At 37.1% G+C, this 27,832-nt stretch overlaps 1 protein-coding gene and 1 long non-coding RNA gene across 2 annotated transcripts; both read right to left on the bottom strand.

The window, feature by feature from the left end:
* Window positions 1-539: 539 nt before the first annotated feature.
* On the bottom strand, window positions 540-16,394 carry TERB1 (telomere repeat binding bouquet formation protein 1). The gene is made up of 10 exons (XM_037041580.1): window positions 16,325-16,394; window positions 16,102-16,224; window positions 13,642-13,794; window positions 12,352-12,483; window positions 11,012-11,137; window positions 9,741-9,895; window positions 7,282-7,628; window positions 5,614-5,678; window positions 5,214-5,309; window positions 540-1,183 (listed from the first exon to the last, which is right to left on the bottom strand). The coding sequence occupies exons 2-10, from the start codon at window positions 16,211-16,213 to the stop codon at window positions 1,104-1,106; spliced, it is 1,266 nt and encodes a 421-aa protein (XP_036897475.1). The 5' UTR covers window positions 16,214-16,224; window positions 16,325-16,394; the 3' UTR covers window positions 540-1,103.
* A 3,323-nt stretch (window positions 16,395-19,717) lies between these two features.
* LOC118983899 (uncharacterized) lies at window positions 19,718-23,666 on the bottom strand. Its single transcript, XR_005065815.1, has 3 exons — window positions 23,607-23,666; window positions 20,034-20,144; window positions 19,718-19,840 (listed from the first exon to the last, which is right to left on the bottom strand). It is a non-coding gene; the product is annotated as an uncharacterized LOC118983899 (long non-coding RNA).
* Window positions 23,667-27,832: the final 4,166 nt, after the last annotated feature.

The raw sequence follows: 27,832 nt of genomic DNA, 5'->3' as shown, positions 1-27,832 counted from the left end.
TGGTTGATTCCTGTATGTGCCCTGGCAGGGGTTCAAACCTGCAATCTTGGTGGATCAGGATGATGCTCCAACCAAGTGAGCTATTTGACCAGGGAGAAAACATCCATTTTCTAACAGTTTATACAGAAAATATTATGCTAAAAAGTGGACTAGTCTATAGTGATATTGTACTTAATTTTAATTAATATGCAGAGCTTTTAACCTAGAAAGAGATCCAGATATGAAAAGTACATTTGAAATTTCTTTCAAGGTTTTAACAGTGAAAATGGCCAAATGAAAGTATGTGGCAAAATGTTTCCTAGATATAACAAGTGTGAATGTCTTTGCAATAAATAACAGAATGGCTCTCTAGATGTTACTAATTTCCAGCTTACTTTGACAAGTAAGACACTCAACTGTTACTCAGCAGGTACTAATTCCATATGAACAGAAGAAAATGGCAATGTTCTTTACGTCTCAGTGATAAACCTGGAATGTTAACTCTGAAGTTAAATAAAATTCCTGTAAATTAATTCATTATTTAAGGAGTACTTTGATTTTTAAGCAGAGCTTTAAGGTTTATACTATTGAATACTGAATAAGGTTTATACTATTCTATATTGAAAAGACTGTCTATTCGATTTTGGTTGTTTGAAGTGCTATAGCTATGAAAGAAAACTTACAAAAACTCTCTGAAGCACTTGTGCATAGGAGAATAATTTTGTTCTTAAAACAGAAACATGATCTCGAGGACAGAACAGAGGCTTCTAAAGGACAGACTTGCATTTGAACCTAAGCTTTGCCATTTGCCAATTCAAAGTGGCTTAAAACGGGAATAAATACTACCTACTTTACAATGTTATTGTAAGATTTAAAGCAAATAATATATATAAAATACCTAACACACAATAGGTATCTGATAAATATTAGTTTCCTCCTGCTCCTTCCCCCGCTGGCAATGAGTGGGTGAGCAAGCAACACGAGGAAGGGAAGAGGGACACCTCCTTTCTTAGGAAGTGTGGTTCTCATCAGAGACAAGGGTTACCATCTAAGAGCCATTAATGATGAAACAGAACAATCATTCAGCTGTTCTCTCCTTTCTGAGATTTTGGCTTATTTAAAAATTAAATATATTCACTTATTCCTCCAGAGGTAGTAGGTTCCTTACTGAGTTGCTGTCGTCTATGTGGGGTCAGCAGAATTTCTGAAAAAAATGGAAAACATTTGGCATACTTAGCATGTTGATCTGAGTAACAGCACGTCAATTCCATTAACATAATATTTCCCTTATGTTCCCCTTCTAATAGGAATCCTTAGGTGGATTAGGAGCAATGTTTAAACCACCAGAGTCTAAATCTGCTCCCTGGATACATCTTAAATCACTGGTTGATAAGACACAGATTTTCTTTTCAACATTAGTTTACCCTCTAGCTTTTAATATAAGTTCTAGATTATAGTTCAGGAGGTCAAGTCACAATTATAGTTTTAAAGCTGCTGAATCAATTACTTTTGTTACAGATAAATGATTTCCTTAGTTCACTTTTATATCTGTCTTCAGCTTCCACAATGACTTTGTGACGATCACATTGGTGTAGGCAAGAGTGCAAGAGCTTGCTAAAATTTCGGCTATTCAGGGATATTCCTACTGCTACGCAACCTAAAAGAAAAGAAATTAAAGCGATGTATAGATGTTGCAAAATACCTGATAACACATCTATGGAAGCAAATACCTTCATGATGTCAACTGAAGTGAAATCAGGAATTACAAACAAGTCAAGCAGCTCGAAGTCTTGTGAGAGATGTAAAGACAACAAACACAATACAGTGAAATAAGTGTTACAACAGAGGTGTGACCAGAGTCATGGTGAGACAGCAAAGGAGCTTCTACTGTGGCCTGGTTCCAAGCAGGACTCACTGTTATAAAAGATAGCCAAAAGGGGTAACTCTTATGCCCAGTCACGTTCTTTTAACGTCCAACTGTGGAAAATTTCAAACACACAAAAGTAAAAAAAAAAGTTTAATGAACCTCTATGTATCCATCACCCAGTTTCAATAATTACTGATGCATGGTCAGTCACATTTTAGCTACACCTCATGTATCTGCCCTGCCCCCCGTGCATACACTAGATTATGAAGACTGAAATTTGCACTGAAGTATTTGTTCGTCTAGCCCTGGCCAGTGTGGCTCATTTGGTTGAAGCTTCATCCTATAAACTGAGAGGCTGTGGGTTTGATTCCAGGTCAAGGCCCATGCCTGGGCTGCAGGTTCAGTTCCCGGTTAGGGCACGCCCAACGGTCCCCAGTTGGGCGTGTATGAGAGGCAACTGATGCATGTTTCTCTCCCTCTCTCTCACCCTCCCTTCCCCGCTCTCTAAAATCAATGTATATGTCCTCAAGTGAGGACTAAATAAATAAATGAATGAATGAATAAATAAATAAATTCAGAAGGCTCCTGTTTAAAAAAAGTGTTAGTTCATCTTTAAGCACTGTATATTGCATCTCTAATAGATATGGACTCTTTTTCTTTAAACACATAAAACTATGATCACACCTAAGAAAAATATGCTTAATATAATCTAATATCCAGTGTTCAAATTTCCCCATCATTTCAAAACCTTTTTAATTGGTTTCTTTGAATCATGAACCAAACAAGGCCCACCACCAGGTGCAGTTGATACGTGGTGGTGAATCCAATCACGTATCAATGGTGAATTCAATGCCATCCATTGAATGGCACTTCTTTCAATCCGTCGAGTCTCCTCTCCTTCTCCTCATTATCTGGGATGATACCATCTTGTCGTAGACACTGGGTCATTTATACTGTGGAGTTTCCCAAAAGCTGGGTTTTGCTGATTATATCCTAGTTGTATCCTTTAAAATGTTCCTGTGCGCCCAATAAACTAGTAATTTGATATAGATTGATCAGATTCAGATTCAATTGTTTTTAGAATTCCTCACAGGTAGTACTGTATACTTCTTATTGTATCATATTAAGAGGCAAATTCTGACTCTTTTTTTAAAAGATTTTATTTATTTTATTTTTAGAGAGGGATAAGGGAAGGAGAAAGAGAGGGAGAGAAACATCAGTGTGTGGTTGCCCCTCATGCGCCCTCTACTGGGGACCTGGCCCACAACCCAAGCATGTGCCCTGACTGAGAACCAAACCAGTGACCCTTTGGATCTCAGGCCAGCACTCAATCCCCTGAGCCACACCAGCCAGGGCTCAACTGGAACACTTTAGACCACAGGTTCACAAACTTTCTCATTTCATGGCACCTTTAAGATCTTGGTGATTTTTTTTACAGAACCTCTAGGCCAAAAGAAATGTCAACCACCCTGTTAGGTGCAGAACAACTTAAGTACTTATGTTCTAACAACTTAGTAGCCACTTGAGAAAATAAGATACCTAAATTGAAAGAAAAAATATTTGTATTTAACTCTGATTAATTACAATTACTTCCTAATGGGATGTGTGCACCTACCGGGTATAGCATAACTTCTCAAACTCTGGAATCACATTAGACTCTGCCACCTTCATTTCCTGTTCCACATTGATTTTCATATGGTGCTTAATTTTTACCACAACTACCACCAAAAACCAGTTCTACAAAGACATGATAACATCAAAAAGAATGTAGTGCAATCTAATGTTGAAACTGTGAACTGCTTTGAGCTAGTAGTTCATGCAGTGTCCAAAAGATATTAACTATTTTGTGGTTCACTTATAAAATTTAAAATATCATGTGGTGCCCTTGAGAGTTCACTGCAGAGCTCCAGGAAGCCTGGGTGAACAGTTTGAGAACTGTAGTATTAAACTATTGATACGAGAGGATTTCAAGGAATAGAATTCAACAATGCAGAGAAACTAGACAAAAAGAACTTTTTAAAAAGTCATTGGTTTGGGGGTGGGACAGATGAAGCTTCAGGTAACCTTTAACATAAATGTTTCGTAGAAGGGCAATAAAAGAAGCCAGATTGCAGGGAATTAATTAATACATTGATAGAGAATGAGGCAAGAGCAGGAATCTGGTAATACATGAGGGAAAAAGAGAAGAAGAATACCTGAAGCAATAGCAAATCACACTATTGGATTTTAAGATGAGGAGAAATTAACATAGTTTAAGGTGGAACCAAAGGAGTTAATGGGGCGAAAGGGAATGAAGAGACTTTACAAGTACTAAAATGGGAAGAAAAAAGAGATGGGATTCAGATTATAGCTAGATGTCAGTTTTAGACTAATAAAATTAAATTCTACATCCAAGACTGAAGAATAGTAATACATATATATTGGTTAAATCCTCACCCAAGGATATCTTTATTTATTTTGAGAGAGAGAAATACCTATATGTGAGAGAAACGGTGATCACTGATTAGTTACTTCCCTCCCTTCCCGAAAGCACCTCCCCCCTGCCCCCCACCCCAACCTGGGATCTAACCTGCAACCTTTCGTTGTATGGGATGACACTCCAATTACCTGAGCGACCCAGCCAGGGCAAGACTAATATTTTGAGACTAATGTGCAATAGTCTCAATTTTCTCCATAGAGCACACAGTGCAACAGTAAGAGTAAAGAGAAAATAGTGGGGTATGGAGAAGAAGGGGTGGGATAAGCACTACGGAGCATGTACAAATGCCCTGCGGAAACAACTATGCCTGGTCCCAGGTGGGCACTTGAAACATCAGGGACTCACTCTGTATAGGATTCTCTAACCACTATGCTCCACACCTGAAACTAACACGAAATAATATTAAATGTAAACCATTATAAAAAAATTAAAAATAAAGAGCCCAGCAGAAAAAGTAATGGGGCACAGAACACCAGAAACATTTATATATTTATTATAAGCATAAATCAGATATTACTTAAAGCTTAATGTCTATAATATATAGAGCATAATCCAAAATACATATCTATTTACTGTCTCTCTAAAATTATAAAGAAATGTTTACCATACTTGGTAAAGTTAAATTTATAGAGGTATTACTTGTGACAAAGAGAATAATTAGATAACCTTAAAAGTATGACCTATGTTGATTCATAAAAACAAGTACTGGGAACACAGGATGATACAGACAGAAAAGGTAATATTCTGAATGTTTTATGATACTCCAAGTGGTTACTTTACCAAAAGAAATCAAGTTAAAATCACACCGGCAGAACTATTAAAAATTCTACTTAACTAATATCAGATAAAGCTTTAATTTTGAAATAATTATAATTTTAAAATATTTACCTGAGCACCTATACTTGGATATTTTGAAAGAATTGTCAGCTGATAGAGAATTGATTATTTCTTTATTTATTATATCTGAACACAATGTAAATGGATCTGGAAAAAATGCAAAATGCAAGATTTTTTTTAATAAAGCAAAGGACCTGATATTTATAACATTTATTAATTACCAAAACTTTCATAAATTTTAGCCCAGAATTATACATCCAGTCATCCTGATGGATGAACAAAAACATTCTGGATTATCGATAAAAGGTGACTGAGTATTAAACCAGAAAGAGAGTCAGAGGTGTGGCTTGTATGTTAAAGGGCAGACATACAATATACATTTTTAGCTATGTCAGTCCCCTAAATAAGTGTTTTCCAGAAAAGTCAAAGAAAAAAACTTTTTTAGTCATACCTGTTACTGGTAACTGCTGCTTTCTATTTTTGGCAATTGGATTTGGATGTTTGAAAACATGGTCGCTAAAAGAAAATAGACCAGATTATTAAAAGTGAACATACTGTTTGTTCACTAATGTCTCTGTAAGCCATGGTGTGATTCTGAGTGTCTGCCAGGCAGATGGAGCTAGAGCCAGGATCTACCAAAATCTACCAAATTCTGCCAAATAATCTTGCTTCTAAAAGTGGGGTTGAACAGGACTACAGAGGGCAATAATATTGATGCCAATGGAAACATGGAAGAAAAGTTATAAAAGGGAGAAATGAGGGCCAAAGGGAAAAAAAAAGGAGCTGAGTGTGCCAGAGGGTAATGGAAGGCTGGCCCAAGAACATACCACCCTACCTCCCACTCTCACATCCCTGAGAAATCAATTAAAATTAACATCCAGTATGGTTTTAAAAAGGAAAAAAGGAGTGGTAATGATACAGTCCATTTTTCTAACACTTAGTTTACCCTGCAGCCTTCCCAAACATAGCAGCATCCTCTTAAGTCTCCCTTCTAGCACAGTAACCTTCAGAGGAGCAGAAAACAAGAAAGGGTTTAAAAAGAAAAGCTACAACCCAGGTACAGCCCCACAAGCTACTGTATTTTGCCATGTAAAATGTGCACTTTTTGCCCAAATTTTTGAGGATAAGGATGCACATTATACATGGGTAGTACTAATTCCATATCTATATAAATGTTTTTAATTCCTTTATTTATGCTTGTGCATTAAACATGTAATTCTAGAAAGCAATAACGATATCTGTATGCAAAAAAATCCTGAATAACCAGTTTTGTTTCTAAATATAAGTAGCTAAAAAATTGAATTGAAAAATTAAAATGGGAGCCCTGGCTGGTGTAGCTCAGTGGATTGAGCATGGGCCTGCAAACCAGAGGATCGCTGTTCGATTCCCAGTCAGGACACATGGCCTGGGTTGCAGGCCAGTTCCCAGCAGGGGATGTACAAGAGGCAACCATACATTGATATTTCTCTCCCTCTGTCTTTCCCTTCCCCTCTAAAGATAAATAAATAAATAATTTTTAAAAAGATTTAAAAATATTAAAATGGAAGATTTTTCCCCCTGAAATTTTGGGCCAAAATGTGGGTACACACTATTCACAAGAGCACATTATACGTGGCAAAAAATGTACTTGTGAGGGAGAAAGGACAAGTTCTGGCGGTAAGGTGGGGGAACAAATGAAAAGGCAAGCCTAAGGCAGATTTTCATCACACCTTACTCCCTCTTATCAAACTAAACTTACAAACTGGTTCTTGCCATGTTGCTGATAGATTATCTGTGTATGCACTGTTACTTAAGGTATAGATAGGGTTTGTTGCACTTTCAGTTTTCTGACTAACCCCTCTAAAATTCAAATCTGATCATGTCACTCAATTTAAAATTGTTAGTGGCTCTCTCCACTCTATGAGTTAAAACCAAAAATCCTGAGTATAACACACAAGGCCCTAGATGAAACGGCCCATACTTTCCCGTCCAAACTCCTTCCCTGACATTTCCTACTTTAGGCTCCTCCCAAGACCACGTTTTATCGTTTCTGTATCCCAGTGCTTAACAGTGTGGCACACAGTACTGCACATAAAAATCTGCTGAATGAAAAAAATTAGAAACAATTACTAAACTATACCTTGACTGAGAAATGAAATCGTTTTTTTCAAAAGTTTCTTTATGTAAGTCTTGATTACAGCTTGAATTGGCTTTACACAAAGTCTTATTTTGTCCTCTCTCCCTATAACAAGCATTAACTGGATTTGCTCTCTTTAACAGGGTCTTCACTTGGTCATCACTTGTACATTCTTTAGAAATGAATCCACGAGACGCATAACTCTGGAGTTTTCTAGACTGGCTTTTATCCATATCTTCTGCTTTGGCATCTCCACCAATACCATCTGTATGGAAGTGTTTCACTGTATGTTGAGTACTTATGTTCATAAATGAAATGTTATCCTTATATTTTTCTCTTTGTATTTTTTCCTATAATGTAAAAATGACAAGTAAATAATTTCAAGACAATCCATTTGCTATATAATCTAATTTACACTCCCTTTAAATAACTTCAAGGAAAAGTTAACGATTATCAATAGAATATACATGATAAAGGGGGCAGTTTACATAAGAAAGAAAAGGAAATTTATTAAATAAATTACTTGGAAACAACAGGGTAGCCATCTGGGAAAAAAAATAAATTGAATCCATATCTCACAATTTATACAAAAATAAAGTCTAAATGAACTAAATACTGATATATTAAAATGAAATTATGTATGTTCTAAAAGAAAACATAAAATTTTAATATTCTCAACTGGAGGAAGAGCTTTCTATTACACAAAATCAATAAATCATAAAAAACTAATATATTTTACCACACAAAAATTTTCTTAAAGTTTTGCTTGAGACCAAGAATAATATAAAGTGTGTGTGTCAGGTGGCAGGGGGGTCTCAGAAGAAAACAGGGCCAGAAGCAAAACCAAATAATAATCAAGACATCTAGAAAGAATATACATAAGTCATATCTTGGGCTATAGTGTAATTTTTCTACTAATGTTTAAAAATCTACAATGAAATATGAAAAAGATCAACACTAATGTAGAAAAATACACAAAAAAGATGAACAGTTAGTTCACAGGGAAGGAAATATAAATAGCTCTTAAACATGAAAAAGTGCTCCATCCCACTTGTATAGCAAGATAAACAAAAATTAAAGCTGCACTGAGGTAGCTTTCATCCATGACATTGGCAAAGACCAAAAGTGTATGGAGACCCTGTAGACTGAGTGCGGGCTGCGAACCAAAGGGTCGCTGGTTCCATTCCAAGTCAGGAATGACACATGCCTGGGTTGCAGGCCAGGTCCCCAGTGGGGGCCACGTGAGAGGCAGCCACACACTGATATTTCTCTCCCTCTCTTTCTCCCTCCCTTCCCTCTCTCTAAAAATAAATAAATAAAATCTTTTTTAAAAAAGCGTATGGAGAAACACTCTGGTACATTACAGGTGGGAATATAAATTGGTACAACCTCTATGAAAAAGCACTTATGTGTACAAATTATTAATGTTATTAATTGCAGCATTGTTTGTAATAGCTAAAAGTGACCTTCCAGGTAAAGATGATGAATTTAACAGCTGTGCTTATTTTTGGTGCTTCCAAAAAACCAATTAGAATAGTTTTGAAAAAGGCAAAAACCTACAAGGACAGGAGAAATTAAAGAAAGACTAAAGGTAACAAGACTTTGGAAACTGGAAAGCAGACAGGTGAATGATAGCCTGCTGAGCAGACTTGATAAACCTGAATCCAAAGCTAACAATGGGAAAAGCCAAGAAACTACTTAAAATATTCCACCAATCTCTCAAAAGGCTTAGAAATTGGAGGTATTAGGAACCTATTGGAGGTGGTGTTAAAGCTGGAAGAATGGATGAAAATCTCTTTAAGAAGTAACTAGATTACTAGATCCCTACTCCTAGATACACACACTTATCAGGCATTTAACCAACACTAGAAGCTACTCTCCCTTTCCGAGGTTGGAAATTTAATCTCTGGAAGGGACAAAACTAAGTGTACACAGTGGAAGATTTCAAGTAAAGCTAAAGGCAGAACACTATTCAAGAAACAGACTAGGCAAATATTCACATGCTGAATACTAATCATTCCCCATTTTGATTCCTGAACACTGACTGACAATCTCCAGGTAGGAGATTAGACATTGGAGGTTCCTCAAATAATAACCCACTTAATCCTACGAGAATCCACAGTCAACAAACTTCCAAGGAGACTTTTAGCATCTGACCCTTAAATATGGCCAGCAACCTAAGATCACCAGAAATCTGAATAAAGCTAGAGACAAAAAGAAAAAAGAAAAACCCTCAGAGGAGAAAGATAGAGGTAGGAAGGAAAAAACTGAAGTAAAATAAGGAAAATATTTAACACAAGAAAGTCAAAGAAGTCTGAAGACCATGAAATAAGAATAAGATCATTTAAAGGATATACAAAAGGGGCTTTGGTAACTAGAAATATGATCTTTTACCCTCCAACCTATATTTTTGAAAAATACTTCAAAAAAGTCCTATATTCTTTGAATTCAAAGAAACCAACCTCATTTTCTTCTCTTTCAAGCTGTTCTATTCTGTGAAGAATTTCCTTTGCTCTCTTCCAGGATTCTTCAATACTCTTCTCTTTCATATTTGTGTCTTTTAATTGTTCTGCTTCATTTTCATCAAAAGGTTTTTCTCTTAGAGATAATTTCTCAGCTTTGTAATATGGAAAAAAGTGAGTCTATCCATTACTAGCAACATTGTTTTAACACTTAAAATAAGAACAACTTCATACCCCACACCTGTTTCTCTGAATTTCACCCATCTAGACTATCTCAACTGCCCAAGTGGTACTGAAAATAGGTAGAAAACAGGTGCTTGGCAGAAGCCCAGGACCTAAAGAGTCATAAAATAGACTTTATTCTTCAGAGCTACAGGGAAAAGAATAGCATGAAAATATGTTATACCAGGCACAAAAACACTCTAAATTGTATGGATACAAGTTTTAAAGCAGTTCTTTAAAAAACAGTTTTCATAAAGTAGCTCCTTCCTATAATCTTTTCAATTTTCTTTTCACTTGTTGTGGCAACAATTTTTCTCCCACAAAGACCAAAATCCTATTCACAGCCACTGCCCTTGGTGCTCCAGCCAAATTGGCTACCAATTCCTTCAATGCACCAGTCCCATTCCCATCACAGGGCTTTTGTGCCTCACTGTTGCTTATCCCTGAGATATTCACCCATAACAAATTCCCTTCTTTTCACCTAATCAACTCTCTACATTCAGGTCTCAGCCCAAGAATCATTTCCTCCTGAAGCCTTTTCTGTTCTATCCTCTGTCACAGAACTCTAAGATCTGTGCTTCATCCCTTCTAAACTCTTAGGTTAATTTCTAACAACACACTCATTTTTGACACTACTCAATTACTATCTATTTCTCTAATTAAACTAAGTTCTGTGAGTGCACAGACTGTTTCTTATCACTATATTCTTAATGCCTAGCACAGTACCTGTTAAATAACTGGCGGACATTTTAAAATAAGTAAATACTTCGCATTATGATTTGATCATGTTGCCCAGAGCCCTCAAATTTAAGTCTTACAACTAAATTTGTCCACACTGTATAAAATGTGTGAATTATCTATACTGTTACTTCCCTCCTTAGGGGTTTTTTATATGCTGACACACTCTGGTTGTCATGTCCAAACTGCATACTCTACTCTTCAGATGCAAGAGGAGCCTGGGAACTAAAGGGGCTTGGCTCATTCAAGCAGATACAAATTCCCCTTCATACACTTCAGTTGGTATTTTTTTAAAATAACAGTAAACTTACTAATTTTTTTGCAGTTGAAAAGCACAAAAGTGGCAGCTTTGTTCAGTTCCTCATTCTGAGATTCAGTTAAGGCTTGTATCATGAGTGGAAGCCCATTGTTTTTGAGAAGCTCATACTGATTTTCCTCTGGAAAAGATATTTAAAAAATTGAGTAGAAGATAGTTATTTTATCATAAACTACCTAATTAGGTCATAATTCTTCCTTATGATAATTATAAACATAGTTCAAATTGGAGAAAAACAAATAGCTTTAAAAGTATATTCAGCCCTGGCTGGTGTAGCTCAGTGGATTGAGCGTGGGCTGCGAACCAAGTGGTCGCCAGTTCGATTCCTGGTCAGGGCACATGCCTGGGTTGCAGGCCTGGTCCTCAGTGGGGGCCATGAGACAGGCAACCACACATTGATGTTTCTCTCTCTCTTTCTCCCTCCCTTCCCCTCTCTCTAAAAATAAATGAATAAAATATTGTTTTAAAGTATATTCAATTAGGAAATAGTTGCCTCATGTAAAATACCTAAGGCTCATAAGTAATGATCTCTGAAATACAGCCAGAGTAGTTTCATGCCTCATAAGCATAAACAAATGCCCTCACATGGTTTCTAAAAAGGTATAGTTCTCAATAAAACCTTAATAAAAAAATAAGAAATTTACAAAGTATATTAAATCCTAAATTATGCAGAAATTAAGAAAAAGAATAAAGAAATAAACTAATGGAGTGAATGGAAAGGAGGAAAGGAGGAGAGCAGAAGGAGCGAGAGAGCAAACAGAAGAGGGTGGAAAGTGGGAGGCAGAGAAAGGAAACGGGAAGGAGAGAGAGGGAGAAAGGAGCGTGAAGAGTCGGAAAGGAGGAGAGTGGACAGAGGGAGAAGGACAGAATGAAGAGGGAGGAAAATGGAAGTGAGGAGAAAAAACAGGTGAGAATGACAGGTAGAAAAAGAGAAGGCAGAACTTTTAAAGGTTTTCAGCAAAAGAGAACACGATCAGATCTGTGCAGCAGTGTTAAGAGCAGATTGAAAAATGGAGATGGAAGGGCACACAGGGAGCAACCTACTGCAATCACACTGACAAAAGATGTGAAGGGGCTGGGACTTGGGAGGGTGCCACCGAAACTGGGTAGAAAGGGATATATAGAGGGGTAAGCAGAAACAGAACCGCAGGTTTAGAGACGGACTAAACACCGTGGATTAAGAAGGATGAAGAACAAAATTACTGTTTTGGAGCCTGAATGACTGGGAGAAAGGCAATATTTTTAAGTCTTTCACATGACTAGAAGGAACCAAAAGCAAAAGTATACTTCCACTTCACTGTTGTCATAAGCATACTAAGTAAACCCAGTATTTACCACAAGCCTCTGTGCAATGACCAAGAGTGAGAATGATGCTAAATTTGTCTCCTGAATCCAGACTTTCATGAAGTAGTAATGCCAGAAGTTTTGAAACAATGTGATACTTGGATAGTACTTCCCCAAAAGTAGCTATTAACATAGAAAATGGGAGAAAAGGGTAAGTATAAATTAAAACTTTTAACTATACATATACATATTTTACATATACTATTTTTCAGATCTTATCCTAGGAGAATGATCTTACATATCTATATAACATCTAATATATATGTGTATATATATGAGTAAATATACCCAAATGCATTGTAATGAGGGTGGCTTATATATAGCCCTCATTAATCCCTCTTCTCTTATTAAATACATTTTACTAAAGCAAATTTTTAAAAGAATGGGTTTTCCTTAATTATACTGCATAATGTTGGTAATCTGAAGCATTCCTAAAAGCTGAATATGCTTATTCTCACTTTATGTACCTCTTCTTATCTAGACTGGACAGTAAAGACTGTCCTATGCAACAAATTCCTGCTGTCAATGAAATACACTAATTGGCCACGATTCTACTGATGTTATGCAGTGAATCACACCTGAGACTGAGAAGCAACAAAATTTGAGAAGTCTGCCATTTTAAACTATACTTCTGATGGCATTTTGAACAGAGCTCACCAAGAATCTAACAATATTTACATCAATAATAAGGTTGTGAATTTCTCAAGGGACTACACCTTAATCATTTCTGCAACTCTAGAGCTCACATAGAGCCCTACTCACAGCAGGCCTTCAATAACTGATTTTTTAAAAATTACTTATTTTTTGGTTATTGAGTTGCTTACTACAAAATTTACAGATTATCATTCCTCAGTGTTTGTACAAGTGAGAGGCAGGAATGGGCTCATCTCTGGTTCTGTCATCCACTAGTTATGGCTGGGTAAGTCAGACCTCACACTTATCAGAAAAGACATACCTTAATTCTTTCTATAATTTAAAAAAAATCTATAGATAGGGTTTTCCATTCCTTCTGTCCCGAAAGCATCCCTTGATTTCTCATCTAAACACTTTAATTTAATGCCACTTTTTAAGTGAAATGAAGGGTTAGAGATGACAGAATCTGTCGTTAGACTTGAAGTGAGAAGACCTCGATCTGAACCTCAGGGAAGTCATAACGTCTTCGGGATAATGAGGATTAGACTAGACAATATGTGTTAGTGCTCAAGCTACCACCTCAACACTCGCCATGTTGAACTCAAACAAAATGCAACTGTAAAAAAATTACCATGCATTTTTACTCACGATTATCAGCAATACATGCATCCACTGTCTTTGTCACCACCACTGCAAGCTTGGCACTGGGAAGAGTTTTGTGTGAATCAGATTCCAGTTGCACAAGAACTTGAGACAACACGTCCAGTCCACCCACAGATATGAAGTATTTCTGAACAAATGCTTAAGAAATAAAGTAGAACTATTAATACCACAAACAAAACAACTGTATGGTTTCATTCAATCAGCCTGAAATAAATATAGCATTAACTTAACTTTTTCAAATAGTCATCCCTCTATATCTACAAGCAATTGGTTACAGGACCCCCCCCCCACGCTCCACCCCTCCCGCACATGCCAAAATTCTCAGATACTAAGGTCTCTTACATAAAATGGATTATTATTTGCATATAACTCATGCATATCCTCCCATTTACTTTAAATCATCTCTAGGTTACTTATCGTACTCAATACAATGTAGATGCTACAAAAATAGTTGTACTCTACTGCTTAGGGAATAATGACAAGGAAAAAAGTCTGTACATGTTCAGCATAGATGCAATCATTGTAGGCCTATCTACACAGTACACATTAGTAACAAAAAAACTTTATTTTTTGAATATTTTCTTTTTTTTATTTTTTTGTTTTATTGCTTGTAGAGAGAGAGGAAGGAAGAGAGAAATAAACATCAATTGTTGTTCCACTTATTTATGCATTCATTGGTTAGATTACTTCCTTATGTATAGTACAGTGTTTTTTTTTCTTGTGTGTTAGATATTTCTTTTCCTTCCTTTAGCAAGAACTAGTACATTTTACAAGAATGACATTATTAAACTCAAATCCTTTGGTGGAAGCTCTATAAAGAATAGACTCATTGACATAGGTTGGTACTCCAATTAGCAAGTTGCCTATTTTCTGAATTTCAATATAACTCATTCCTTAGATTGCTTTACTCTACAAACAGCAAAGTAATTTAACAGTTCCGAAAGAATACATGTTTCATCCATCTTATTTAAGCCTAATTCTTTTACTTCTTGGAGCATAAAATTATAATATATTGAGAGTCATGACAACCACTCCAAGCGAAGAATCAGTGACATATATTTTAAAAGTCTGAATTGTTTTGTTTCCCTGATGAAAATGACTCTGATCAGAAAGAACCCATGAGTTTGCGCATCCCATAGTCTCTACAGCCCCTACTCCAGCAACGTGCTTGTAACAGAGGGGCATGAGGGCCAGTGACAACAATTCTGCCAGAAACCTTCTTCCGGCTCTGCCCTAGCACCACAAATTGAGCCACGATATTTTAAACATAAAATTTTTTGTGTTGTTCCATAAAACGCAAAGGTCTTAATCTAAAAACAAATGTTCAGAATTTTCTACATTTGAGAAAATAACTGTTAGGAAATGTTATTTAAGGATAAATAAACATTTTTAATATTACAGAGACTCCAAAACAGGATTCTTTACTGGGAAGTATTTTCATTTTTAAAAACTTGAACCAAAAAAGCACCAAACAAAAGAGAAACAGACTCAGAGAGACAGAGAACAAACAGATGACTGCCAGAGGGGAGTGTGACTGGGGGACTGGGTGAAAAAGGTGAGGGGATTGAGAAATACAGGTTCCTATTTCCTTTATTTCTTTATTTTCCTTTTAATATCTATTAAGATCAATACTGATGTCACCTTTTATTCCTGATACTGTAATTTGGGCCTACTTTCTTTAATTCGTGGTTAGTCTAGCTAAAGGATCCATTTTATTGATCTTCTTTCAAAGAACTAGCTTTTGGTTTCATTGACTTTTCTCTATTATTTTGTTTTTTAAAATTTCATTGATTTCTGATCTCTTTATCATTTTCTTCTTTGTGCTTACTTTGAGTTTAACTTACCTTCTTTCCTAATTTCTTAGGCAGAAACTAAAATAATTAATCTGGGACTTTCTTCTTTTGTTATGCAAGCTTTAACGCATAAAGAATTTTCTCTCTAAAGAAATGCATATAAATTTCCCTCTAAGCACTGATTTTGCATCATCCCACAGTTTTTTAATGTTGTTTTTCAGTTGTGTCTTTTAGTTAGAAATATTTCTGATTTCCTTTGTTATTTATTCTCTGACGTAATTACAAGTTTTTGGTTTTTTGTTTTGGTTTCATTTTTTTAGTTCTGAGTTAATTTCCAGATATTTGGGACTTTTCTAGATGTTTTATTTTTATTTCTAATTTAATTCTGTGTGGTCAGAGAAAACATTCAGAGGGGTTTTCGTTTTGTTTTGTAGAGCTATCTGGGGAGATTCAAACTATGCTACTATGATCATCTTCCCAATATCTTCCTAACAGATCTACTTTTATGATTTTCTTCTCTGTAATAGTCTAAATGCATCCAAAATGATCCAACTCATTGGAATAAAATTAACCCATTAACTCAATTAATTGGTTTCTACTATGCTTTGAAATAGTGGCTTGAAGTATAACTTAGAAAATAATGAATACGTACTGTTATTTGCAAGAGTGAGTCCAATAAATGAACAAATAGGGCGAATTATCTCAGGTATCATGCAATTAATTAGCCAGTCATTAGCATGTTGAAAAAGTGAACAGCAAAGCATTTGATTTTCATCTGAAAGAAGGCAAAGTTAATCATGTTTTAATATATTTGGAAAATACCAATTCTTATTTTTTATCTTTATTTTTTATATTTAAATATTTGAAATAATTACCATTTTGAGGATTGTTGACACAGACACACAGGGTACTGCACACTGACGACCACAACTGATAACTCTGGAAAACACTTTTATCTGACAAATTCAACTCATAATTTGAAAGAACTGTCCTATTAGGTTAGAAAGAAAAGGAAGTAAATTAATACAAATGTGTTAAGGCCTTCAGTAATACATAATTAGTAATAAGAAATTTTAATTTGCTTACCTGAACAACTGTGACAGAACTTTAATACAACCTGTTTCTCTCACGAGCGTTTGTCCAGTCCCTTAAAAGAATAGCCACACATTGCACGTATATGACTTTTGCTTATAAATAATTTTGCAGAAATGGAAAACATTTAAGTAGTATTTTAATAAGTAACTTTTAATTACGGTAAAGTATAACAGATGTACAGTAGATAAAATCTGATCAACATTGTGGGAAATATATTACCTAAGCTTAGAGAATGATAGCACTCAAATTTCTTCTAAAACTTACAAAACACCTACTTTGAATGGATCTGTGTAACAAGAACAAAATACACTCCAAAATTTTTAAAAATTTCATAATAGAGCCCTGACTAGTATGGCTCAGTGGTTCAGGTTGTCTCCAAAACTGAAAGGTCACAGGTTTGACACACTGCACACTGATGTTTCTCTTCCTCTCCCTCTCCTTCCCTGCCCCCTTTCGGAAAATAAATAAAATCTTTAAAAATTTAAATAAAAATAATTCAAAATAGAAAAAAAATTTCTAACAATTTGAAAATTTAAATAAAGTGATGTTAAAAAATAACCTTAACCTGAGCAGTAGGTGTATAGGTACACACTATAATATCTTTGCAACTTTTCTGTAAATCTAAAATTATTACAAAATAAAAATTGAAGCCCTGCTGGTATGGCTCAGTGGATTGAGAACTGGCCTGTGACTGAAAGATTGCTGGTTTGATTCCCAGCAAGGTCACATGCCTGGGTTGCAGGCCAAGTCCCCAGGTGGGGGAGTACGAGAGGTGATTGATCTGTTTCTCTCTTACATTGATGTTTCTCTCCCTCTTTTTCCTTCCTTCCCCTCTCTCTAAAAGTAAATAAAATCTTTTTTTAAAAGCTGGAAAAAAAGTAGTGAAAAATTAGCCAACCTAATTCATTAAATGCCTATCTTTTGCTCTTAAAGCTATTTCTTTTCTTTTTTTTTAATCTTTAAAGGGGAAGGGAAGGAGAGAGGGAGAGAAATATCAATGTATGGTTGCCTCTCGTGAGTCCCCTGCTGGAAACTGGCCTGCAACCCAGGTATGTGCCCTGACTGGGAATCGAACTGCGATCGTGTGGTTCGCAGGCCTGCGCTCAATCCACTGAGCTACACCAGCCAGGTCTAAAGCTGTTTCTTTTCATTGTTAGTTAAATAATACAAGTCACTTTACTACTTGTTAAAGTTAATAAATATTGATTAATTAAATGTATGCTATTAATTCTTTCTTAAAGCTAGTAGTTCTCAAAAGTTAGTAAAAAACAAAAGAAATTGATATAAAAACTAGAATAAAAGGATTAATAATGACTATTCTGATTTATTATTTTTTTAAATGTTGAATGTACTTACTATTATTTGAAACTAGAACCAAAATAACGTAGACAGACATTCTTTTCAAATTTGTGTTTGAATCATTATTGGATAAGAACCAAATTAAGTCTTCAAACAATTCCGAAGTGCACAAAGTCTGCTGACAATAAACTGAAATATAAAAATACAATTTTAATTGCTATGCATAGCACAAATCAGATATCATTTCATTGACATTTATTGGTCATATAACAAAATTTTTGACAGACTGGTATGTGCTTATTCAATTAGCAGACGAAAGAAGCAATACCTTAATTAGAGATATTTGATCTAGGCTCCAAAAAATGTATTGCAGTCTTCTAGAATTTCCAATAAAAACCTAACTAAACAAAAAATTAAAATGTGACAAAAAATTTAAGATGAGTAAATAACAAAATTTAGCAGGAGAAAAATTTAAGAAAAGTCAGAAGCCTGCTTTAGAAAACAAAGGGACAGATGATACTTATGCAATTTCTTAAGATGTTCTAGAACTAAAAGTATCTTTCCAAAAAGCAAAAATAACACCTACATGACAAGTTTTTTATAATAATCATACAATAAACAAATTTTTTAAAAATATTGAACACAGGGATATAATATTTTATCCAGTGCCTAAAACCAACTATTAGATTCTTTCTTTCAAAGGCAAGGACAATGTCTTATTTATCCCCAATGCCTAGCATACAGCTTGATTCTTAACAAGTAATTAAGAAATATTTAATAGATAAAAACATATAAAATTGCTTAACTAATCAATGGTTTAGATTCAACTTCATTTCAGGTATACTACAGAAAAATGTTTTTGCCAAAGTGAATTTGTGTATCAGAGCATATGCATATACAAGGTGGTGGTTGTAGGTTATCTTCATTTTTTGATTCAGATACTTCTATATACAGACAATGAACAAAATACAAAAACCAGCTGTAGACCCACCACGTATGAAAATTGATTGTGATGACAGTACTACCTCAAATCGATGTGAAAAAAACCTACTTTTTAGTAAATGTTAGGATAGCTGGACTGCCATTTTATTTTTTAAAAAAAGATAAATGAGCTACTCATCATACCTCAGGAGAACTCAAAAAGGATAAAAAATGTAAATGTAAAAAAAGAAAAAAGAATAGAAGTACCAAGCAAATGTGGGTAGATTCCCCTATAACCTGGACCTATGGAAAACTTTACTATAGCTTAAAACACAGAAGCAAAAAAAGGAAGAAAGGATGAACTTTATTTTCATCAAAATAAAAAACTTCTGCATGGTAGTAAAACATAAAGTAAAAAAAAAATGTTTCCAACTAATGACAAGGAGCATGGTGAAAGAATTTGAAATGGATGAAAATGATTACTGAAAGTCCTGTCTAGCACACCCTTCTAGATCTGCACCTATCATCGTCTTTGAGCTATTTCACAACTCTGTAAACTAAAACAAACAAATAAAAGACCTGATAGTAATGCAAGTTACTCTTGTTAACAGAAATGCAAAGCATTTTGGACAGTAGAAAGCAATCAATTATTTCCATGCAGATATTGACTAGTTGCGTTCCTATTTATAAATTTCAGCATTCCTAAATGCCTATATTGGTTTTTGCCATTGCCTTTAAAACACTTGTAATATTTTACTGATTCCTCCATTAGTTAATAAGTTAAATATAATCTTTGGCATACATTAATGTAAATAACTAAATAAAATACCTGGATAAAACTATCCAAACACATAAAAAAAGAGATTTAATTTCAAAATTAAGTTAGTCATTTATTAAAGAATAACACAATGCTTGAAGGATAATGAAATAAAGTTGGTATATTTTACCATTTTTTTCTGCAACAGTTCCTAATGTATATAAGGATGCTTCTTTTACCATGCTATGTTCACTTGATTTTGCAAGATCTTTTACAAACACCAAACCACCAATTTCCCGAAAATATAAACCTGCATTACCTGTAGGATGGGCAGACAAAGAAAAAGTAGAAATGATACTTACTATGATTATTTTAAGAATAAAGTAAATCACATGAACATAGTAACATAACAGGTAGAACAACTCACTGGAAGGGAAAGAACTATTTAGATTTCATATGTCACAATTCTAAAGAATTAGAGTCATAGATGACAATTCATTATCATGTCTTACTGTTTTGTTGACAAATTGAATGAATAGTGACCAAAGCTTCCTTTTGTGAAAAAGGGTTGTCCATTTGGTACTTCAGACACTCTAACAGTAAGTTCAGGTCAGTCTTCATTTCTAAAGAACAAAAATTTCATTATTTCAAACCAAACATTTCTTTTAAGTAATCATTCAAGTTTCACTTTCTAAATATGTTCACTTTTTAAATAAGTATGCATTACTTTTATAGTTTAACAAACAATAAAGAATTATAAAAGAAATGTTTCTTAAAAGAACTTAAATGTCTTAAAATTATTTGATCTTCCCCTTTCATGAAATATAGGAACAGAAAATCCAAATATTATATACAGCTTCACACCTATAAATTCAATGGTTTAGGTGAAATGGACAAAATCTTTTTAAGATACAAATTACTTAAACTCGCCTAAGAAGAAAGAGATAACTTAAGTAGTCATATCTATGAAGAATACTGAAGTCAGAGTTAAAAACCTTTCTATAAAGAAAACTCTAGGTTCAATTCAGATGGCTTCACTCATAAATTCTTCCAAATATTTAAGGAAGAAATAATACTGATTCTTTTTTTAATATATTTTATTGATTATACCATTACAGTTGTTCTATTCCCCCCTTCATTCCCCTCCACCCACACCCTCCCTCCCCCACCATTCTCCCCCCCTTAGTATATAATCACATGTCTCAAGTTCTTTAGATTCTATATTTCCCCCACTATTCTCACCCTCCCCCCTATCCATTTTCTGCCTACCATCTATACTATTTTCTGTGCCTTCTCCCCTCTTCTCCTCCTCCCAACCCCCTGTTGCTAACCCTCCATGCGTTCTTCATTTCTATGGTTCAACTCCTGATCTAGTTGTCTTCTTGGTTTGCTTTTGTTTTAGGTGCGGTTGTTAATAACTGTGTGTTTGCTGTCCTTTCACTGTTCATATTTTTTATCTTCTTTTTCTTATATAAGTCCCTTTAGCATTTCATATAATAAGGGCTTGGTGATGATGAACTCCTTGAACTTGACCTTATCTGAGAAGCACTTTATCTGTCCTTCCATTCTAAATGAAAATTTTGCTGGATAAAGCAATCTTGGCTGTAGGTCTTTGGATTTCATGACTTGGAATACTTCTTTCCAGCCCCTTCTTGCCTGTAAGGTCTCTTTTGAGAAATCCGCTGACAGTCTGATGGGTACTCCTTTGTAGGTGACTGTCCCCTTATCCCTTGCTGCTTCTAGGATTCTCTCCTTCATTTTAGTCTTGGCTAATGTAATTATGATGTGCCTTGGTGTGTTCCTTCTTGGGTCCAACTTCTTTGGGACTCTCTGAGCTTCCTGGATTTCCTGGAAGTCTATTTCCTTTGCCAGACTGGGGAAGTTCTCCTTTATTATTTGTTCAAATAAGTTTTCCACTCGTGGCTGTTTCTTTCCCCCTTCTGGTACCCCTATAATCCGGATGTTGGAACGTTTAAAGATGTCCTGGAGGTTCCTAAGCCTCTCCTCATTTTTTTGAATTCTCATTTCTTCATTCCTTTCTGGTCGGATGTTTCGTTCTTCCTTCTGATCCATTCCATTGATTTGAGTCCCAGTTTCCTTTCCATCACTATTGGTTTCCTGTGCATTTCCCTTCATTTCAATTAGTTTAGCCTTCATATGTTCCTCTAATTTATGACTATAATCTACCAATTCTGTGAGCATCCTGATAAATAGTGTCTTAAATTGGGCTTCTGAGAGGCTAGCAATTTCTCCGTCGCTTAGAGTTATTGGCTCTGGGACTTTGAGTTCTTCTTGCGCCATCTTTTGGGCTGTTTGTGCTGTTAAGTAGCAGGATCGGAGCCCTAGGTTTTCACCAGAGCAGGGCAACTAAGTCGCTGGGGTGTGACGTTGTATGTGGGGGCGGAGTCAAAGAGGGACAATGGCTTCCCTCTGCCGCCTGCCGCCTTGGCCCCCACCGGCACCGCAGCCACCACCGTCACCAGGCCCACGCATTTCGTTCCACTGCACGCGAGTGTGCCACTGCCGTCAGCCCTCCACCACTGGGTTCGCCCCCTGGGGCCTGCGTGGTCCGTCTCACTGTGCGCGAATGTGCGACCAAGGTCAGTCTGCCCCACACCCTGACTGGTTCCGGGCTGCCTGCGCGCCTGGGTCGGGGATCTCTCCTGCCCGACCCAGCTCCGCTGCTGGCTCTGCCTCTCTTACCGTCCCTGTTGAACGGTTCGTAATCGTCGGACTTCCGTATAATTCCGTTTTCTGGTCTTTGGGTGTGTCCTATTTCTCCAAACCTTTGTTGTATTCAAACTTGGTTGTGGGAGAAGGCACAGTGTTTCCACCTATGCCTCCATCTTGGCGGAAGTCCAATACTGATTCTTTTTTTTAAAAATATTTTTATTTATTTATCTTTAGAGGGGAAGGGAAGGAGAGAGGGAGAGAAATATCAATGTATGGTTGCCTCTGGTGCTTCCCCTGCCGGGAACTGGCCTGCAACCTAGGCATGTGCCTCGACTGGGAATCGTGTGGTTCGCAGGGCCTCACTCAATCTAGTGAGCTACACCAGCCAGGGCAAAATAATACTGATTCTATACAAACTGTGGACATTTGACACTGATGCTTTCAAACAATCTTGCTCACAAAACATTCTTCTAATGTCACTTGGCTATCATGTAAAGACCCTAATGTTTCTCAATACCTAAACTATGTATTTCACAAGCTGTGCTTGCTTACGGGAGCTAAAAAGGATTCCTGACCACAAAATGAAGAGGGCTGAGCCCAAGGACCAAGATGGCATATGCAAGAAAAGACCGTGGGCCAAAGGGCTGAGTGCAACAGAAAAATAACGACCCATGCCTAAAGAAGAATTTAATCGCTTCACATTGCAGCCTGTAAATACAGAAAGTGCCTTCCCAGTTGGGGAGAAGGTATCATTACAGCATGAGCTCACCCTCTCCATTCCTTTATCAAAGAATAAAGTTTCTGCTCTACCTTACCGAACTCAGTCTTGGTCTATTGGCATGAACAGTACTGGGCAGAAAGACCCTGATTTGGGTTCCAGGACCTGAAGGGTTGGTAACACTAAGGCTGATTTCCAAAATGCCACATTACATTCCTGACTCTCCATTCACCTCTCTGAAGTGTTTTTCTCAGGTTTTTTGAGGGCCCTCTTCCTCAGCCAAACCTTTATGTGATGGTGCACATTAAGGGGAACACTCTTCCCCATTCTTTTCTCTTTTAATACTTCCTCTCTGGTTAATCGCCTCTATGCCCATGGATTTAATTTTCAGCATTTCAAAAATAACTCTGAACTCCTCCAGGCATACTTTGATGGTAGTTCTCTCAGGTCCCCAACTGTTCTTACATCTACCTCTATTAAATCAGCTATCATATGGTATTCTAATCACCAGCATGCCTTTTCTTATTAGAATGTCAATTTCCTGAAGTGTGACAGGCATAGAGTAGGCACATGATAAATATTTATGTAAATTGCTAAATTATCCTTTCATTTTATGGATTCTGTCAGATAATCTGCAGTATTGCCCACAAATATATAAAACTAATTGCAGACATATGGTCTGTGAATTTCTCACCCTGTATCTTCTTCGTGTCCTCACTTTCCATGCTTGTCTGTTTTTTTACTTATCTTTCACCTATAAGATAAAGGTATTTTTTCAATTTAAATCAATGTTTGAAATATACAGATGATGTATTATATAATTACACACTTGAAATCTATATAATTTTATTAACCAATGTCACCCCAATAAGTTTTATAATAAAAAATTATAAAAATAAACAAAACATTTTCATCACATACATTAATAAATAAATAAATAAATAAATAAATGTTTGAAATTCCAGAATTATAAATGGGAAGGAGCAAGAAAAGAATAGTTTTCCTGAAGCCAGAAGTGCAGGGATTGAATCTACAATGTATTAGATATGTGATACAGGGTGTTGAGGCTCAGTTTCCTCATCCATAAAATCGGAAGGTCCTACTTCACAGAGTAGTCACAGGAATTAAATTTGAAAATGTACAAACATGCACTGGCATTCTTAAGTACTACGGGCTGTCAACACACTTTATCAAATAAACACACAAATGGTTAGTTAACTGAATCTAACTGGTCTTCTGGTCCTTCCCATTTTCTTTCCTATCAATTTTCATTCCATCCTTTCAGATTGGGCCTCCTTCCATGAGTCAGAAGTTTAAAACACACATACACACACGGTCTTGAGAACTGCATTTTTCTTTACACACTAAGCTTAATACTTAAAAATTTTCCAGCCCCTGGTTTTTTTCAACATAGTATTTCACTATTAAACTGAAATTTTTGTTCATGTATTATGGTATTTATTAGGAGAATTTTTAAATAACTGGCAACCCTGATATGGCCTCTTCTATGCTTTATTTTGAAATACTAAACTGATTTTTTACAAAAAAAATGAGTCCAATTAACTTCTCATAGCAATAAATCAGGATTCCCAGAACTCTAAAGTTCTTTTTTTTTAAAGATTTTATTTATTTTAGAGAGATGGGGAAGGGAGGGAGAAAGAGAGGGAGCGAAACATCAGCATATGGTTGCCTCTAGCACACTCCATACTGGGGATATGGCCTGCAACCCAGGCATGTGCCCTGACCGGGAATCAAACCGGTGATGCTTTGGTTTGCAGGCTTGCGCTCAATCCACTGAGCTACAGCAGCCAGGGCCTAGAACTCTAAAATTCTTACATACTTCAACACTACATGGTTAAAGGGACATACTGAATTATTTTTTCTACTTTTTCACTCTCAAAGTGATAGGAAAATTCCTGCCCTGGGCAGTATATGGCTCAGCTGGTAGGAGTGTCGTCCATAAACCAACAGGTCATGGGTTTACCTCCCCATCAGAGCACATTGATGTTTCTCTCTCTTTCTCTCCATTCCTTCTCCTCTCTAAAATCAATAAGCATGTCCTTGGGTGATGGGGGGAAAATATGAAAAAGTTCCCAAACAAAAAAATTTAAATATATGAGACTCTTTTACAAAGTATATACCATATACTCTAGCTTTGCCATTTTTAACCTAAATTTGCCTCTTTTTTTTTTTACCATTCAAAAAGGAATGGTTAGGTATATTTAGTATATCCATAGGACGTTGTTTACTAAAAATGTTTAAAAGCAAGAAAAAAATGCTTCTCTTACAAAATAGCAACAGAACACTTGTTGTCTTTAGCTGGTGGCTCTATGGTATTTTATTTGTTTTCTATTTTTCCCAATTTTTATAATAAACATTTCTAATGTTCCATAAGTGCTATTGTAGGCCAAGCGCTGTTCTATAAACCATAGAAGTATCTTTTTAGTCATTAGAACACCACCACAAGGGGGCTCTCAGGATAAAGATACATGAGGAGAGGGAAAATACTTTGCCCAGTTCAAACAGCTAGTAAGCACCAGCGCTGGAATGGGAACCAAGAACATCTGAAACCAGGCTCGACACTCTTAACCTCTGCAGTATTAGATTATCTCCTATATGTAAATATGCAAATGGTTAAGATTTGGGAGAGAAAAGGCTAAATTAAAAAAGGCTTGAAAATAATGGACTACTGGATCAATTGTGGAAGTTTTTGATTTGTGAGGGAGTTTAAGGATTATTTCCTTAGCTTTAATCTGTTTTTTAATATAATTCTGTGTTTAAAGAGGATACAATTTTTAATCTAAATGTCTTGAAGTTGAAATGTCAAAACACACTACGTTGTATTCCTTTGTTTTTCTTATACAATTGCCTAATAAATGGTTACTTTGCACACTAAAATTAGATAAAACTTGCCAAGTACCAGATACCTGCACTAATACAAGTCATTTATTCACTAAGTGTTTAAAAAACATCCACAGCAAAAGATAAGTTATAATTTTAAAGGGATTGATAATTATAAAATTATATTTAAAATTATAAAATAGTCTATTCCCAAGAACAAAAACATCTGCCCAATAAAGCATTTACTTAGTGGATAGATGCAAATTGTAACTAACAAGATTTCAAAATTATTTACTGTATTCTTAGAGAAAAGGGGTGGGGAAGCCTAGGTAACAGAAAGAAACTACCCCATTTACAGATCTCACTCATTCTATACTACCAAAATAGTACTAACTCAAATTCAAATTTAAGCAAGAAAACCGGCTGAACGTCATTCTTTTAGCTGGACTAGTAAACACTGCCATGAAAAGCTTTTTGAAACCAAAATGCCACCCCAAAGTACCAAATACATAAATGACATCTTTCTTTCTTTCCTCTTAATCCTCGCCTGAGGATATGTGCACCGATTTTTTAGAGAGGAAAGGAGGAACGGAGTGGGTGGGAGAGACAGATAGACAGACAGACAGACATCAACACAATGATGTCGACCGTCTGCCTGGGCGCGGGATTGAATCCATAACCTAGCATGAGCAGACCAGGGCTCGTATCCACCACCTTCTCGCTTGCCGGACGACGCTCAACCAACTGCGCCACCCGGCCACGGCGGGAAGTGGCCTCTTTCTGTGCAAGGCTGGCACGGCTGAAAAGCCCCACCATCAAATGCCATCACTAACTTGCTGACAGTGGATACCAAGCCTGGGCTCATACAAAGCGGGGAATTCCCTCTAGAGCAGAAGAGGCAGGGGAGAAAAAGCCCAACAATATGCAAACCCATGTAATGTACAATCAATTCTCATTACGAGTGAAGCAGGCTGGACAATGACGAGCAGGTCCAGAGAACAAGCCGAGGGCACCCACAGGCACCTCTACCCCGAGGTCCACGCTCAGCCGCCGGGCGCAGCCTTTCCACAGAAACCCCGCCCACCCCAAGCCGCTGGGCACGCAGCGGGCACGTGGTCTTCCCCAGGACGGGAGGCCGGCCCCTAGTCTCTTGAATGTCCGCTCCTGAGTGCCTAGGCCTGGCTCCCCTGGGAGCTGGCAAACTGCTTTCGAAGGGCACAGGCGGCCCCAGAGGCTCTTCTCAGACCAGGTTTTCCAACTCCTGCGAGGGACCGGGCGCTGGTTAAAGGCCCCACCGCCGCAGTCTCATCAGTGGCGGGCGGGTGCGACAATCAGCCCAATAACCGTGCCCGCCCCACTCACGCCGAGGAACCGCGGTCCCCCCATGGTCTGGGGAACGACCATGGTGGCTCCTGCCACTTCCCTACATTACAGTTACCTGGGGTGGCACCCGCGGATTCTGAAGTATGAGCGGGTGGAAAACCGCCAGGCTCTAGGAACCGGACTAAATGTTGGAAGCCAATGCTTTGTCCCACCAGGTGCTGCGGAGACCGCAGCCGCAGTCTGCTGCTTCCTGAGAAGGGCCCTTTCCCGCAGGATCAACCCATCCTCTCACGTGGGCGGGCTAAGAAGGGAACAGCGGGGCATTTTGCACCCTTGCCTCCGTGAGGGCCACCTGGGCCTGCAGGCCACAGTCCGTTTTCTACAGGAGGCAAAAGAACGGGACGGGGACAGGGCTGGGGGAGGACCCGAACGCGAACTACAAGGGAGCTAGTCCTTTACCCTCGAATCGCTGCGCTCCGAGTTCCCGCCCTTCGGCCCTTTCAGCTTCCTACCACACCGCAGTAGCCTGTTTCCCACCCAGACGGCAAGGCTCACTTCCGTGGGGCGGGACTTCCGGCAGCTCGGCCCCCAAGTGCAGTCCCTCCTCAAGAGCAGGGACTAGCAAACACGTGGATTGGAAAACTCACAATTTGAAGGGTAAATCCTTTAATCTCACAGCCTTGGGTGAGCGCTTCCTTTGCTCAGCGGGTTGTTCACCCCCAGGAGTTAATTGGGTGGTCTCAGTAATAAAAGAAG

The sequence above is a fragment of the Sturnira hondurensis genome, unplaced genomic scaffold (assembly GCF_014824575.4).
Source record: "Sturnira hondurensis isolate 20B ecotype Veracruz unplaced genomic scaffold, ASM1482457v3 Scaffold0003090, whole genome shotgun sequence".
In the NCBI taxonomy this organism is placed as follows: domain Eukaryota; kingdom Metazoa; phylum Chordata; class Mammalia; order Chiroptera; family Phyllostomidae; genus Sturnira; species Sturnira hondurensis.
Note: the sequence above shows the minus strand (reverse complement) of the source record. Positions and strands in the feature narration are given on the sequence as shown.